Genomic DNA, 17,107 nt, shown 5'->3' on the forward strand with positions numbered 1-17,107 from the left:
AAGTAGCAGAGTCTCCAGACTCCTTCCCAAGCCTTCCCCTCAGCACACAGACACAGTTGCCTCTGAGGTTGCCCAGTAGGCACTTCTGTTAGAGTTGCACCACAGCGGATACAGTGTCTAACCTGAACTAAGTTAACACTCGAGTCAGCAGTCAGGCTTTCCCTCAGGTGCTCTCCCTGAGGACTCACCTAGAATTCCAAATGATGTTTCCCAACTTCTTTCCCTTCTTCCTGCCTCCTCTTCCACATTTCCTTCCTTGCTCCTTCCCCTCATCCTCTCACTGGAGCGGGATGCAGGGCCTCGAGCATCCTGGGCAAGCACTCTCAACACTGTGCTGTATCCCTAGCCCAGAAGTTTCCTAGTTTGTTTTTTTTTTAAAGATGACCTGTGACAAGTTAAAGAGTTCTCCTGGAATCCAGAAAGTTCCCCAAACATCTAATTAGAAGGAATAACAAACCCATTTGCCTTACAAATTCCAAGTAGGCTTGTGCATGCCTATTTAAGCCACTTTTGTTATTTGTGGAGTTGGCTCTCTCCTTCCACTCCTTGAGGAACCTAGCAATTGAACTCAAGTCTCCAGACTTCTTCCAGAAGCATCCAGAAGCATCTTCCCCCACAGAGCCGTCCCACTGGCCCCATGTCTTTTTGTGAAATAAGCATTTCAATCATTCCCACTCAGACCAATCGCTGGAGACATGGATGAAGCCGACTCCGTGTTTTTAAAACTGAAGCAGTCTGCCGACGATTCTCTGTCACTCACACCCTCGAACGCTGAGTCTGTCTTCATAGAAGGTATGGTCAGTCCTCTGCCCTACCGGGGGTGCCACAAGGTGCCCGGCTCTACCTGGAAAGGCCAGAGGCTTCAGCATGTCCTTAAACTTGACGGGGAGATGCGGCAAGCCCCGGGCCCTTACTAACAGCGTTCTGTCCAACCCCCAGATCCTTACATTACCGCACTGAGGTGTGAGATCGAATCAGATGCCCATGAGTTTGAGGCTGAGTCCTGGAGCCTCTCTGTGGATTTAGCATATGCCAAGAAACAGAAGAAGGAGGTGGTAAAGAGACAGGACGTCCTGTATGGTAAGGTGTCTAACGCGTGTGCCACCGTGCTGGCATTCTCTTTAAGTCTTCTTTCTCTCCATTCTTTTGTAAAAATAGTTTTGTGTGTGGTGCATACCTGCGCATGCCTAGCCTTGTCAGGAAACACCCCTATCCACTGAGCCATCTTATCAGCCCCGTTTTGGTTTTGGTTTTTCTTGTTTTGTTTTGTTTTATTTTGTTTTTGAGATAGTCATGGCCTCAAACTCACCACGTAACCTCAAATAACCTTAAACTTCCTCCACCTCCCAAGTCCTTGGAATTACAGCTGGGCACTGCCCAACCTGATTATGCGGTGCTAGGAGTGGAAGCAGAGTTCTGTGCATGCTAAGCCAGGTCTCTACCAACTGTGCGAAATCCCAGCACCACCTTCTTTTCATTTCTTTCCACCTAAGAGTCTGAAGTATGTCACCAGTCTCTTGGGAGACCCGGTCATTTGCCTCACTTCCTGCTCTTCCGGGACAGCCCTACCTGTTGGACCAGGGAGGGCTGTTAGCACAGGTTCCTGCAAACCAGCCTGACAAGGGCCCAGGCTGATTCATGCTTCCCTTGTTAGGGACTGTCTTCGTCTGTTTGGTCTGCTGGGACAGAATGCCATCAGCAGGGTGGTGTTTACAGACTGAATCGTCCAGGATTTGGTGAAACCAGCTTCCTGGTCTTAGAGGCGCCTCCTCCCTGCCGTGTCCTCAGAGTGCTTAGGAGGCAGGAGCCTCTTTTATTTGCATGTGTGTTAACTCCAAATCCGAAGCCCATGATAGTCACTGGTTTCATCTCTAACCTTCTTGGGTTTGGTTGTTGTTTTGTTTTGTTTTGTTTTGTTTTATTTAGTTGTTTAGGATTTTTGGTTTTTAGTTTGAGGATTTCCTACCTGAAGACAGTGTGTTTATATCATTTTCGTACCTTCTCATACACACACACTGTGTGTGTGTGTGTGTGTGTGTGTGTGATGTGTCTCACACAGGTAGAGAGGTCAGAGGACATTTGCAGAGTCTTTTTCTACCTTCTGTGAGTTCCAGAGGTTGACCGTGAGGTCCCCAAGATTATGCAGCATGTGCAGGGGCCTTTATTCTCCGAGCCAGCTAGCCAGCCCAGAATCCTGTTCTGTAAACACATTTTTCTATCTGTGAAGATTTTACTTACTTCACCTAATAACGTCTCAGAGGTGGACCTTTTTTTTCTTTTTGTTTGTTTGTTTGTTTGTTTGTTTGTTTTTTAGGCAGGGTCTCTTGTGTAGCTCAGGCTAGCCTGAAAGTTGTTTTGTAACTGAGCATGACCTTGAACTTCTGATCCTCCTGCCTTCACTGCCGGAGTTCTCTCACTTAACAGCCTGGTCCACTGTACTTGGGTCATGGGATGCTCAGGGTAGAACCTGGGTCTTTGTGATAGGCAAGCACTTCTACAGCCATGCCTATTAATAACGCGGAGGTTAGACTCCAGCACATGAAGGGACTGCAGACATTGAGTCCAGCGTCTATTGAATGTGTTTGATCACATTTACTCAGAGACACGCACGTATCACCCCCACCTAGGCTAGAAGCACCTCAGCACAACCTTCCTGACATAAGCCCCAGTGGCTCCTGGGACACTGAGGTCCCACTGCACATTCCTAAAAACTGTTTTGTTTGGTTTTTTTTTTTTTTTTTTTTGCAGCTGCTTTGGCTTCAGACGCACATAGCGCTTTGGGGAGGGAAGGCGTCTAATTAAGAAAGGCTGAATGCCACGTGTGATGGGAGACACCTGCTGTTACTGTGGCAGGAAAGACTTGGTTGATCCAGCCAGTCAGGGCTCTGCTCCCACTGGAACTCCTCACCTTCCAGCCTCTGCCTTCCAAGTACTCCCAATTCAGTAATACAGTGTGATACCCAGTGTTTTAAGGTGTTGAGGCTAGACCGGGGCCTTGTGCACATCCTTACCTATGTCAGAACTATTCCTTCTTTTCTGTTGTTCATTCTGTAACTGAGCTAGAAGAACTTAGAGCCCCATGTATGTGAGGCTCCAATCCCGAGACCCTGTGTCAAGGAAGAGAAAGAGAAAGAGGAAAGGAGAGGAGAGGAGGGAAGGGAAAAGGACAAAACAAAGGCGGGAGGTGTGGCTTGTTGTCAACATTCCCACCGAACAAGCGTGAGTTCAGATCCCAGCGCCCCTGTGAAAACTGCTCATAGCAGTGCAGGCGCATGCAGGGCGCAGCATGGGGGAGGGGCTGCAGACCAGCCCAAGCAAGCTGAGCTGGGGAAGTGGCTTTGGAGGGTTTTGCTACACAGCAATGAAAACCTGAATTGGATCCCAGATGCCCTGCGAGAAGCTGGGCACGGCCACGCATTCCTCCTCCACCCTAACATCAGGCAGAAGCAGAGACGGCCATTAGCACTCCACCAGCCAGCCTAGCCAGAGCATAGCGTGATCCTTGGCGGGACCCATGGCACCCTCTTCTGGCTTTGCATGTGTGCAGTCACACAGAAGAAGCGTGTACAAAGTGCATATATTGGAGCATGTACCATGGCAAAAGACAACTTGTGGGGGTGATTCTCTCCTATTACATGGGTTCTAGGGAGTCAACTCAAATTGTCAGGCTTGGAAATAAGCACTTTTACAAAAACAACATAGTCTTGAGACTTTACTTTTAATGTGTGTGAGCGTTTTGCCTGCATGTGTGCCTCGGCACCACTTATGTGCCCGATGAATGCCAGAGGAGGGTATCAGACGCTCTGGAACTGGAGTTGCAGATGGATGTGAGCTGCTGTGTGGGTGCTGGGAATCAAACCCGGGTCCTTTGGACAACCAATGGTCTTAGCCACCGATCTGTCTCTGTAGCCCTATTTCCTATTTCTAATGTAATTTTTAAAATATTTATTATTTTATATGACATGAGGGGTCTTAGTATGTGCTTGTGTACCATGTGTATGCAGGTGATGACGGAGGCTAGTAGAAAACATCAGTTGCCCTGGAAGTGGAATTACAGGTGGTTGTGAGCCTCCGTGGGTGCTGGGAATGAAACACTGGTCCTCTGCAGGAGCAGCAAGTACTCCTAACCACTGAGCCACCTCTCCAGTTACCACGCCACTTTTTTTTTTTTTTTAAAGAGAGAAAGATACACTGTGTAACGCTGGAATTGCTTTGGAATTCACCATGTAGACCAGGCTGCCCTTGAATCGAGAGATCTGTCTGTCTCAATGCCTCTAGCATGCTGGGCTTAAACATGTGCGTCACCAGGCACAGCCTAAGGGATGTTTAATAGAGAACGATCAGGAAGACACCGAGCATTGACCTTTAGCCCCCAGCCTTCATAGGCATATATAGACATATGTATACACGTGGACCACACAGAAAAAGAGGGCGGAGAAAGAGAGAGTGTATGCATGTCCGCAGGCCCAGCCATAGGGGCAGGGACATGGGCATGGACAGTCCAACTGCAGCAGACCTCTGGGGCTGTGAGTGCCCTGGAAGGTAAGATGAATCTTCCCTCGCCTCCGTCCCTGCAGAACTGATGCAGACAGAGGCGCATCACGTGCGCACACTGAAGATCATGCTGAAAGTGTACGCCAGAGCCCTGCAGGAGGAGCTGCAGTTCAGTGGCCAGGCAGTCAGCCGCCTGTTCCCGTGCGCAGAGGACTTACTGGACATGCACAGCCATTTCCTCGCCTGCCTTAAGGAGCGTCGGCAGGAGTTCCTAGAGGAGGGCAGTGACCGGAATTATGTCATCCAAAAGATCGGAGATGTCCTGGTTCAGCAGGTAGGTGCTATGACCAGGATGGCCACATCCTGTCCACCCCGCCTCCCTTCTCTCTGACATATTACATGCCCACCATCCCAGAAAGCACACAATGTCAGCCAGTTCCTGTCCAGATTGCTCATATCTTGGGAACCCCGAGCCTGGAAGGCAACCAGACACGTGTAAACACTATTCAGAGCTGCACTCTCAGCTAGGGATCTCCCTCCGTTGTCGGTAGAGCCTTGCCTGGCAGGCAGAAAGCCTTGAGTACCATGCCTAGCACAGTAGGCTAGGCATGCTGGTTTCTGCCCCTGGGGAGGATCGGGAGCTCACCATTGTCATCATTGACATAGGAGGACATGGTGAGTTGAAGTCCATCCTGGGGCCTGGAGGTCCTGTCTCAAAAGGGAAAAAAGTGCATGATTTTGTTTTGTTGGTTGGTATCTTGTTAGGTTTTGTGGGAGACGGGAGGTTCAGGCAGGACCTGGCTTGCACCTCAACCCGATCCTCTTGGCTTCTCTTCCTGAGTGCTGGGATTGCTGATGTTCCCACCTACGCGGCTTATAGAGTTGTGTCTCCAGCCCCTAGCTGCTAGGGGTGGGATATGCACACAGTGCAGGTACCTGCAGAACCAGGAGTGGGATATGCACATAGTGCAGGCACCTGCAGAGCCAGGGGTGTGATATGCACACAGTGCAGACGCCTGCAGAGCCAGGGGTGGGATATGCACACAGTGCAGGTGCCTGCAGAGCCAGGGGTGGGATATGCACACAGTGCAGGTGCCTGCAGAGCCAGGGGTGGGATATGCACACAGTGCAGATACCTGCAGAGTCAGGGGTGGGATATGCACATAGTGCAGGCACCTGCAGAGCCAGGGGTGTGATATGCACACAGTGCAGACGCCTGCAGAGCCAGGGGTGGGATATGCACACAGTGCAGGTACCTGCAGAGCCAGGGGTGGGATATGCACACAGTGCAGGCACCTGCAGAGCCAGGGGTGGGATATGCACACAGTGCAGATGCCTGCAGAGCCAGGGGTGGGATATGCACACAGTGCAGGTGCCTGCAGAGCCAGGGGTGGGATATGCACACAGTGCAGGCACCTGCAGAGCCAGGGGTGGGATATGCACACAGTGCAGATGCCTGCAGAGCCAGGGGTGGGATATGCACACAGTGCAGGTGCCTGCAGAGCCAGGGGTGGGATATGCACACAGTGCAGGTACCTGCAGAGCCAGGGGTGGGATATGCACACAGTGCAGGCACCTGCAGAGCCAGGGGTGGGATATGCACACAGTGCAGATGTAGGTCTGCTTGCTTCAGCTGCTCCTTCTGATCCTAGAACAAGACTGACAGAGGGGAGCAGGATAAAGAGTTTGAAGCCAGCCTCACAACCTAAGAAAACTCTTCACTAAGCCAGAAAGAAATCACGCCATGCTCATTGCAGAAAATGGCTGTGAGAGGGACATTTGACCTTTAGGACTCAATCCATAGCTGTAGCTCAGGCCACCTGAGGGTGTGGAGCAGAGGCGCCTGGGGAACGGGCACAGGTGGAGCTCAGGGCAGTTCTCTTGTCTCCTCCTACCTTGCACTGAGGCGCCCGCCCCGTAAGCTCCAGGCATGGGAGGAGTGGTCAGGGAAAATACAGTTCTTAGCACGAGCGGCTGAGCCGGACGGAAGCGATCACAGTTCGTTTCCTGCTAACTTTCCATCTCCTTTCCATGTTAGTTCTCAGGAGACACTGGGGAGAGGATGAAGGAGAAATACGGCGTGTTCTGTAGCGGCCACAAGGATGCAGTCAGTCACTACAAGTTACTGCTGCAGCAGAGCAAGAAGTTTCAAAACTTAATCAAGGTAAAGAAAAAAACAAAACTGTTGTGTTTGTGTGTGTGAGGGGCTGTGGGGTGTGTGTGAGGGTGGGTGGGTGCTTGTATGGACACACACATGTACCATGCCATAGGATAACCTTGGATATGAGTTCTTCCCTTCTGCCTTGATTGAGATAGTAATTCTGTTCTCCACCAGACAAGCTCACCTTGGGGCTTCTGGGAGTCTCCCTTCTCACTTTTGAAGTCCTGTGATTACAGACACACACCATTATACCTGACTTTATGTGGGTCTCACTAGGTATCCCAGTCTGGCTTCAAACTTGCAGATCCTCCTGCCTCAGCCTCCCAAGGTCTGTGGTTACAGGGGTGTACCGCCACGCCAGCTCACTCTTGCATTCATTCATTCGTTTGCTGATCGGCTCTTATGGAGCCCATACTGACCATAAACCTCTGTGTAGCAAAGGATGACCCTGAATTCATGATCCTCCTGCCTCTGCCCCGTCAAGTATTGGGGTGACAGGACTGCATCATCACAAACAGTTTATGTACCAGTGGAGATGGAGCCCAGGGTTTCAGTCACACCACCAACTGAGCAACATCCCCCAGCCCTCAATTTTGAGATGAGCATATAGTTCTGGTTAGCCTCAAGCTAGAATCACAGGCTTGTGCCATCCATGTGGGTCCTTTGAGGCATTGTCCCACTGAGGAACCACCCTTCAGAGCTATTGCCAACTTCCTAGAGTTCTGTTCTTCTTTTGGTTTTTTGAGACAGGGTTTCTCTGTGTAGCCCTGGCTGTCCTGGAATTCACTCTGTAGACCAGGCTGGCCTCGAACTCAGAAATCCGCCTGCCTCTGCCTCCCAAGTGCTGGGAGGCATGCACCACAAAGGTCTAGCACTTGTACTCTTAAATCTTTCTTCTCTGGCTGGTCCCAGTGACCCTCAGGGCTTGTGGCATGATACTGGGATGCTGTCACGGATGATGGTAAAGATGCTTGGCTGTCACCAAGCCTGACGGCTTAATTTTGGTCCTATGCTGAAAGAAGAGAACTGATCCTGAAAGTTGTTCTCTAACCTCCACACGGGCACACACAGCAAACTAAGTAAATATGTGTTTGAGGGCTGGAGAGATGGCTCAGTGGTAAGAGCACAGTCTGGTCTTCCAGAGGTCCTGGGTTCAATTCCCAGCAACCACATGGTGGCTCACAACCATCTGTAATAAGATCCGATGCCCTCTTCTGCTGTTTCTTAAGACAGTGACAGTGTACTCATATACATAAAATAAATCTTTAAAAGGAAAAGAAAACAAACAACAAAGCAAATATGTGTTTGATTGTTTAAAAAGAAAAAAAAATAGGTGGAAGTCCTCTCAATGCTAAGAAGATAAAAGCAGGAGGATTAGAAGTTTAAGGTCATCCTAAGCTACACAGAGGGTCCAGCCTGGGCTATATATGACCCTGGCCTTAAAAGGGGGTTTGCAGGGAGCTGGGCAGTGGTGGTGCATACCTTTAATCCCTGCACTCAGGAGGCAGAAGCAGGTGGATCTCTGAGTTTGAAGCCAGACTGGTCTACAGAGTGATTGACAGCCAGGAACACAAACCCAGTCTCAAAGCAGGAAAAAAAAAAAAAGAGGAGGAAGAGGAGGAGCAGTCAGCCGATGGCCCTTGCGGACACACTCCCAGAGTGTACAGCGTGCCAGGCGCAGTACGAGGAGCTGCTGCTCTCAGCCCGCACCAGGAGACAGGGTTACGTGCCACCCTGGTTCTTAGTTTAAGGATATGTGGGTGAATCAGGAGTGACCAGACAGCAGTGTGCTCCTAGAGCGTTGTGGGTCAGGGTCTGTGTGTGCACAAGTGTGAGCACACACCAGACACCCAGTCTGTGTCCCTCAGACTTAGGCCATGGCTGGTTCTTTCTTCCTTCCCTGTTAGTTTGTTTTCTGGTTTTGTTCTTTGTTGTTTGTTTTGAAGCAGCTTCTGATGTACCTAGATTGTTCTTGATCGCACGATGTGGCCCAGAATGACTTTGAAGTCCTGCCACCGCCTCCCAAGTGCAGAGACTACAGGAACGTACTTTCAGACTCAATGTGACCTTTTTTTAAAACTTTTATATTTATGTGGATGTATTTGTGCCAGAAATCGTCAGATCTCCAGGAATTCAAGTTAAAGATGATTGTGAGCCGCCATGTAGATACTGGAACCTTCCTCAGAACAGTTAGGGTGCTCTTAACTACTGAGCCAGCATGTCTTCTTATTTTGAGACAAAATCTTGCCTACACAACCCAGGCTGTTCTATAACTTTCTCTGTAGCACAGGCTAACCCAAAATTACTGATCCTCTTTCTCTGAGTTCCAGATGTTGGATTTACACTGCGCTACCCTCACCTTATTTTATTTTTGCTTTGTAGCCCAGGCTACCCTCAAACTCAAGATCCTCCTGCCTTGGCCTCCCCAATGTTAGAATTGGAGGCAGGCCCACCACCCCTGGCTTATAACAAGTTTACTGAGTGCCTGTGCAGCTGAGGCCCTTTTTTTATTTAGAAGGCAGTCTCTGTTGGGGGTCAGAGCAAAGGTGACAAGGCAGAGATACCTGAGGTATCTCAACTGATTCAACCCAAGGCTGGGCCTAGTGGTCCAAGTCTGTAATCTTAGCTTCTTAAGGAAACTAACGCAGAACAATCCCTCAATCCGCACTGTATCAAAAACCACAAAAAGAGCTGGAGCGGTGGCTCAGCGTTCTTAGTGCTGCTCAGCCATCAGGTGGGGTTTGTATCCCAGAACTAGCCTGGCCCCAGCACATGCCTGTAACCCCAACTCTGCTGTGGGGTTCGGGGAAGGCAGAATCGCTGAGACTTCCTGGCATCTAGCCTTAACAAAAAAACAAAACAAACAAACAAACAGAAACTCCGTGTTCAAGGAGAGACTATCTCAAAGGGTGTGGTAGTATAGGTTTCTAATCCCAGCATTAAGGGGCCAGCCTGGTCTGAGACAATATCTCAAAAAAATCTCAAAAAAAAAACAAACAAACAAACAAAAACCTGGATGCAGAGTGGCAGAGAAGAGCCCCTTTCCTGACGCCTCCTCCAGTCTGTGAACACACTCATACAGACCACCCCCCAAAAAAGGAATGTCTTAACCGGCATGACAGTGCATGCCAGTAATCATCAAACCCTCTCTGTCTGCCTGTCTGTCTGTCTGACCTGAGATAAGCTTAGTAATGAGTATTTGTTCAGCGTGCTTGGGGCTCTGGGTTCAAACACAAATACAGGGGGTTAAGGATGGTGAAGGAAGGAAGGAAGGAGAGGAGAAAGACAAAGGAGTGAAGACGGAGGAGAGCCGGGTTGGTGGCACACGCCTTTAATCATAGCTCGGGAGCCAGAGGATGGCAGAGCTCTGAGTTCCAGAACAGCCAGGGTCACATGGAGAAGCCTGTCTCAAAAATAAAAAAATTAAAAATTAAAGAAGGAAGAAAAAAATTAAAATAAGCTGTTTGTTTTCCGTTTCACAGAAAATTGGCAACTTTTCCATTGTGCGACGGCTGGGGGTGCAGGAGTGTATCCTTCTGGTCACACAGCGTATAACCAAGTACCCGGTGCTGGTGGAACGCATTATCCAGAACACAGAAGGTGGGCCCACCCTCTGCCGTACCCCCGGGTCTAGGTGGGTCGGGACCTTAGCCCACCAGCTCTGGAATGTATCGACGGACTGGCCAAGTTCCCTCTTATAATCTCCCGTACTGGGCGCCAGGCACTCAGCACAGGAAGAGAGGAGCTAGGTGAGTCTCTGCCCTTAGCAAGTGCTGGGCCAAGGCAGGTCCCACCCAGGTCGGAATCTCCAAACCAGACACAAACCAGGTGAAGAGAAGATGATTCCTGAGCCTGGAGATGGCCTAGCCGTTAGACCATGCTCTTCCAGAGGGCAGCCTTGAGTTCACGCGCTCACACGGTTCCTGGGGAATCTAATGCCCTGTACATAAGCACTATATGTATGGTGCACAGACATGCATGCAGACAAAATACCTATACATGTAAACTAAATGTTTAAAAAATTAAACTTAAATGTTGAAAGAAAGGAAGAAAAGAAAGTAACAGAAAATAAAAAGGAAGAAGAAAAAAGGAAAGAAGAAAGGTCTTGTGTTAAATGGCCAGGGCGAGACCTGAGCTGGGTACAGTGGACACAGATGTTCTCTCAGGGGCCTAGTGTTATGTGACATTAATAAATGTCAACTTAGCTCAGATAGGATTTGAGAACTGACAATAGACCAATGTAACCTACCACCACAGTACAACTTGATGAGCCAGTGACTTTGTTGAGAGTGCGTAAGAATATGGATATGGCTGGGCGGTGGTGGCACACACCTGTAATCCCAGCACTTGGGAGGCAGAGGTAGGCGGATTTCTGAGTTTGAGGCCAGCCTGGTCTACAGAGTGAGTTCCAGGACAGCCAGGGCTATACAGAGAAACCCTGTCTCAAAAAAACCAAAAACAAAAAAACAAAAAAAACCAGAAAATGAACATGTAGTTATTTATAGGAGTAGGGGTGACTGAAAGGTGCTTTACCAGAAACCACCCCAGCAGGGGTGGGAACTCAAGAAAGCTGGATACCTGGAATTCTCTCCAGTTCTTGCAGACAGCTAAACACATCGGAGAGTCTCCTCTCTTTGGCAATCCTTATTGCTTATATAATCTTAGTCCAACTGTGTGATTCTGGTGAGTTTCAGGGAATTTCCTGAGACTTGCGAGTTGTTTACTTTCTAAGTTTGAACAGCTTCCCTCCAGGATAGAATGTTTCAGTTCAGAGGAGATTGCTACACAACACATAGGCAGGAAGATCCACATGTTCTCCACCAGCCTGAGCTACAATATGAGATCCTGAATCCAAACTCAATCAGAAGAAAGGATGACGTACAGATTATAGCCACAGAGAGCACTTCAGGTGCTCTTGGGGGCCCAGCGTGGTCACCACCCCTTTCCATATTTCAGGTAGGTTTGGACCAAGTGAAAATAGCAAGATTTCTTAAATACAGAGACTGGTATCAGCTCAAGATACCACAAGACCAAGTTCCCTAGACAAGGAGATTATTTGCCTCAGTGGGATAAAAGGCAGGAATAAGAGACAGACAAGGGGGAAGGGGAAGAGAACTAGGAGGAAGGATATTTTTCCTGGAGGGACAAAGGCCTGCCTGTGGATAGAAGGGAGATAGATGTGGTCCACGGGCCAATGGAAGCACATAAAGTGAGGGGAGCCCTGTGTTAGGATGAGGGGCTTAAGTTTAATTGGGCAGGTTTATTAGGGCAGCCAGTAAGGGCTTTGCGATTGCTGACCTTCAATAGCTGGACCTTGGTAGGCGGCCTCAGGAGGAGGAAGTGGGCCAGATGCCTGGTGGCCAGCCTTAAGAATGCTGTTTAATGGTTTTTAGCAAGGCAGAGGGAATGGGAGAGAAGGGCAAGGCCTGCCAAAGCCGTGTTTGCCCTGCTCTGGCTGCCTAGAGCCCCTTCACCTACTGTGCCCTTCAGGTGGGAGGGGCCTTCTCTCAGCTGTAGCAGGAGGTAGAAGGAAGCTTTTGGTGAAGAGCTAAAGGACTTGAGGGAAATCTGTATACAATAATGGTAGGAGTCTGTATGCTGTGCTGGGTAGTTTACGCCATTTGAACCACCGCACCTTACCTTTTGCATTTGAGCAAAAGCTAAACTATAAGCCGAGCATGGTGGCACATACCTGTGATCCTGACATTCAAGATGCAGAGGTAATGCAGGTTTGAGGCCAGTCTGGTCGATGACACTGAATTCTGGGCTAGCTAGGGCTACCGAACAGGACTTGTCTCAACAAACACAGTAAAGGTCAGGAATAGCCCCAGCGCTCAAGGTGGAGGCAGGCCGATCTGTGAGCTTCACACCAGCCAGGGCATGTGGAGAGACCCTGTCTCAAAAGATCAGCAAAGCAGAGCTAGCTCAGTGTGCAGTAGCCGGCCTGTAACTCCCTGAGCAGCAGCCCAAGGAAGCACACCTCATAGATCAGATGCAGCACATCAGTTTCTGCTGTGTTTGTGAGTATGGGCACAGAAACCGGTGCTACCTCTGCTTACATGTGACAGCTGGCACTGAGGACTACAAGGACCTGAGCCAGGCCCTGAACCTCATCAAAGACATCATCTCACAAGTGGACGCCAAAGTCAGTGAGTGTGAGAAGGACCAGCGTCTCAAGGAGATCGCAGCCAAGATGGACTTGAAGTCATCCAGCAAACTCAAAAACGGGCTAACCTTCCGCAAAGAGGACATGCTGCAACGTCAGCTCCACCTGGAAGGCACCCTGTGCTGGAAGGCTGCGTCTGGGCGCTTGAAAGGTAACGTTCTGCCTCTGGCCACCTCTAGTGGGTCTTGTGTTGGATCCACGTGGCACTCACTTGGAGTTCTGGCTGCTGTGTTAGAGTGGTAGGCACCACCTTAGTGCTGGGCTCTGTCTTGGATTGTTATTCCATCTAGAATTGTCACCAAGCTAAGAGATGGGAACACAACCAAACTTGCAACACTTGAATGTTTTCAAGTCTATATGAGCCCGTGGACTACCAAGAACGGGACAGAGGAAGTGTTTAATTTAGACAAGATCCCAAAAACAGCTCTTCCAGGGATGCGGTTATAGGTCATTTAACATAAATGCGTTGACATTCATGAGGCCCTGGTTTCTATCTCCAACCCCAAGTAAACTTGAGTGTAGTGGTAGTCGGCTCTAGGGAAGTAGTAGCAAGAAGATTGGGGAATCCAGGTTGTCCTCAGCTACTTCGCAAGTTCGAGGCCAGAAGAGGACCCATGAAACCCAGTCTCAAAAGAAAAGAAAAGGGCTCCCTATGACACTCATGTGCACACGTCTCGCTTCGAGAGATGCTCACCCCGTCACACAGGGACTGGACGCTAAGCAGAGCCGGGTCTGAGAGGGCCTGAGGCCGGCCCTGCCTGCATCTGTGTAGGCAAGACATGAATGGCCTGGGGCAGAAGGAGAAAGCCATTTCAACAAGGGGAGCTCTGGCAGCCAGCCCAGGGCGGCATACCTCATAGATCTGTCTCTGCCACCCAGCCAGGCATGGTGGCGCATGCCTGTAGCCTTAGTGCCAGGGTATGGCAGAGACAGGCAGATTCCTGGAGCTAACAGGCCAGCCAGCCTAACCCGATAAATGAGCTTCCGGTTCAGTGAGAGACCCTGTGTAAAAGCTCAGGTTGAGGGCTGACGAGAGCGCTCACTGTCCATTGGCATTTGTTGCCAAGCCTAACAACCTGAGGTAGACGCCTGTGACCCACATGTGCCGGAAGCATAAAATTAATAATGCACAAAATAAATAAATTAAAAAAAAAAAAGTGATCAGGGAAGATTCGCCACATCGACCCTGAATGCACGCACACACACCATTTATAAGCACTGCACATGCCACCCATACACACAACGTGGAAATGGAATAGGTGAGGCACTGCAAAGACGACACAGCCGGTAAGAGCACCTGTTGCTCTTGTAGAAGATTCTAAATTTGGTGTCCAGACCCACACTGGGCAGCTTGCAACTGCCTGTCACTCCAGCTCCAGGGATCCAACACCTCTAGCCACTGAGAGCTCTTACACACACAGACTACACAGTCAGACACACACGCACACACACAGGCAGACACACACGCATGCGCGCACATACACACGCGCACACACACACATACACACACACACACACACACACACATACATACATACACGCACGGTCTGAGCAGGAACCACTGAAGGGAGAGCCTGTGGCATTCATCGGTGCTGAATCCCACCTCAGGAATGTTAGAAAGGGGTGAGTCAGAATTGGAACTTTTAGGAACAAGAAGCCAAAGCATGGTGCTGAAGCTGCCCAAAGCCCTTTTGGACACGTGACCACTAAGATTCTCCTTCCTGTGCTGGCCCCTGCAGATGTCCTCGCTGTCCTGCTGACTGATGTGCTTTTGCTGCTGCAAGAAAAGGATCAGAAATACGTCTTCGCTTCTGTGGTATGTGTCTGAAGTCTCCGAGGGCCCTACTAGCTGGGCCAGTACGGTGGTGGGCCCATGGAGGGGGGGATACCCATGACAGAACAAGGAGCAGGAACACAGGTAGGAGAATGCACTGAGGCGCCCTGTCTCATCAGGGTCCTTCCAGAAGGTTCCAGGCAGTCCGGCTCCCTGGTGTGGCACAGATTCTCACTGAACGTCTCAGGTGGGAGGGCCTCCAGCAGGACATGAGGGTAAACTGTCATTGGGTAAGAAGTTTACTAAAAGAATTAGTAATGCCATACGCGTACAGACAGGTGGCAGGATGGAGCAGGCTCTAAAGAGAGTTCAGGCTCAAGGGGCAGAATGGGGGCCACTTTTTAAAGGTGTGAAAGGAAGGGGGGGTTCACATAGCATGTCTCTGCTTTCTGGGTGGCAGACCAGAGGAGCAGAACTCCAGGGTAGGATGTGAGGAGGAAGAGCACATCTAGTAGAGGCGTGGGAACTTATTTGAAGTGAGAAGGCGTGTCATTCTTGTGGAATGGTCCCTGGGGAGGCTTCACTGGCTCCAAGACAGATGTCTGTCTCCTCCCATGGCAACAGAGATGCCAGAGTCTGCTCTGAGGACGGGGATAGCGGGGCTGCGGATGGGCAGAACGTGAGCAGCGTCTGGTCTGGACACTTCCTTCCCAGGGTGGAGAGGGGCGGGGCTGGCCTGTAAGCTGTGAGCCTAGGGAGAGAGAGAGGCTGCCTGAGTCGGCCCAGCCCAGCATCTAGAACATTCTCCATCTTCCCAGGCTCGCCACTTCTCTGTGGCTTCTCTGCTGCCCAACAGCCCCAGGTACTCACAGCTCCAGGGCCTGGCCAAAAGAACCTCGCCTTGGTGCATAGACCTCAGATGCACTGCTGAGGCCAATAGTGAAAGGCCTCTGCTCTGGAGGTCTGAAGAGAAGGGGGGCGGATAGAGGGGAAGGACCTAAACTGAGTGCATGTGGCACACTTACATGGACCGTTTGGGGTTTGCACCACTCACGAGGACAAAGAACAAAAGACACAAAGACCTAGAGGCCCGTGTCCTAACAGGCAGCTGTCCGGCCCCTGAGTGAGCCTGGCCCGTGGTCAAGCCCTTCATGGGTGAGTGTCAGAGAAAGGAGGGAGATGGGTGAAGAGAGAGGGAAGATGGGACCAAAGGCAAGGGCTGGGTGTGGTCCCCAGCCCCTCCCAGATTGTCGGCCCAGTAATAGAAAGAGGTGATGTGTACATAAAAGGCAGTCAGTCCTCTACCAAAGCAGACTGTCCTTAAATCAGTCATTGCTGTCCCTTGTCACCCCAGCCCACCTCTCCACAAACTGGGTCAGGGTACTCCATCACAAATGCTGTTTAGCCACCATAGTCTCTCAGAGAGCAGAGATGACCGCTGTGATGGCTGTGCCCCCCCCTCATACTGTCAGGAGACCTTGGAGCAGTGATAGGCTCGAGCCACTTGGACCCTAAACTTCCGGGAAGCACGACACACCGCCACCTTCCCAGACCCGCTTGTCATCCTGCGTCCTTTTATGATCACCACATGGATCACTTTGTATCCCAACATACCACATCACAGGCCTGTCACCAGGAAGGCAACCACAGACAGCAATGTCCCAGGAGCTGTTTTTCCAAAAAGCACACACAGAAAAATCATCCCAGCTGGGCGCAATGTGCATACTTAGCATCTCAGGACCTTATCTAGCCCAGATCGGCCCTAGAACTCATTACTTAGCTCAGACTGGCCTTGAACGTCTGAGCTTCCTACCGCCAAACCTCAAGTGTCGGGGTGGCAGGCCTGTGGCACCACACCTGGCCTAATGTTACCGTCCTATAAGGATGCCAGTTATATTGGATTAGGGCCACTATAAAAGCAAACCTTGTTTAACATGATTATATATGTAAAGGTCCTGTCTCTACACACCATCATATTCTGAGATATTCAGGCTTAGGACCTCAATATATGAATTATAAGAGTCTGGCAGCCAGGCAGTGGTGGCTCAAGTCTTTAATCCCAGCACTCAGGAAGCAGAGGCAGGTGAATCTCTGAATTTGAGGCCAGTCTGGTCTACAGAGTTGAGTTCCAGAACAGCCAGAGCTGCACAGGAAGAAGCACTGTCTCACAAAACTGAGACAGACAGACAGACAGACAGACAGAGACATGGACGGACGCACAGAATGTGTAAGTGGGGGGGGGGTGCAGTTTAATTCATAGCACTACTTAGGGTGTGCCTTTGGGGCCAGCGAATGGTTCAGGGGGTAAGGGTACTTGTTCACAAGCTTGCTGACCTGACCGAGTTCAGTACCCAGAACCCACATGGGAGGGCAAGGATTAACTCTCACAAGTTGTCCTCTGGTCTCAGTGCACAAGTGCACTATGCGTGCATGTTACATACACACAAAATAAATGTTAAAAAATATTAATAATAAAAGAGAGACCAGGTATGGTAGCACACACCTTTAAGTC

The 17,107-nt window shown here is 50.1% G+C and overlaps 1 protein-coding gene across 7 annotated transcripts in view; it reads left to right on the forward strand.

The window, feature by feature from the left end:
• Arhgef18 (Rho/Rac guanine nucleotide exchange factor 18) overlaps window positions 1-17,107 on the forward strand; it is a 159,356-nt gene that overhangs the window by 74,093 nt on the left and 68,156 nt on the right. For all 7 annotated transcript variants that reach the window (XM_052167796.1, XM_052167795.1, XM_052167800.1 and 4 more), the window contains 7 exons: window positions 680-792; window positions 940-1,080; window positions 4,578-4,828; window positions 6,533-6,658; window positions 10,138-10,255; window positions 12,724-12,972; window positions 14,561-14,637. In XM_052167796.1, the coding sequence (XP_052023756.1) occupies window positions 680-792; window positions 940-1,080; window positions 4,578-4,828; window positions 6,533-6,658; window positions 10,138-10,255; window positions 12,724-12,972; window positions 14,561-14,637 (1,075 nt within the window). The remainder of the gene's footprint in view (window positions 1-679; window positions 793-939; window positions 1,081-4,577; window positions 4,829-6,532; window positions 6,659-10,137; window positions 10,256-12,723; window positions 12,973-14,560; window positions 14,638-17,107) is intronic.

Source organism: Apodemus sylvaticus, chromosome 22 (genome assembly GCF_947179515.1).
Source record: "Apodemus sylvaticus chromosome 22, mApoSyl1.1, whole genome shotgun sequence".
Taxonomy (NCBI): Eukaryota; Metazoa; Chordata; class Mammalia; order Rodentia; family Muridae; genus Apodemus; species Apodemus sylvaticus.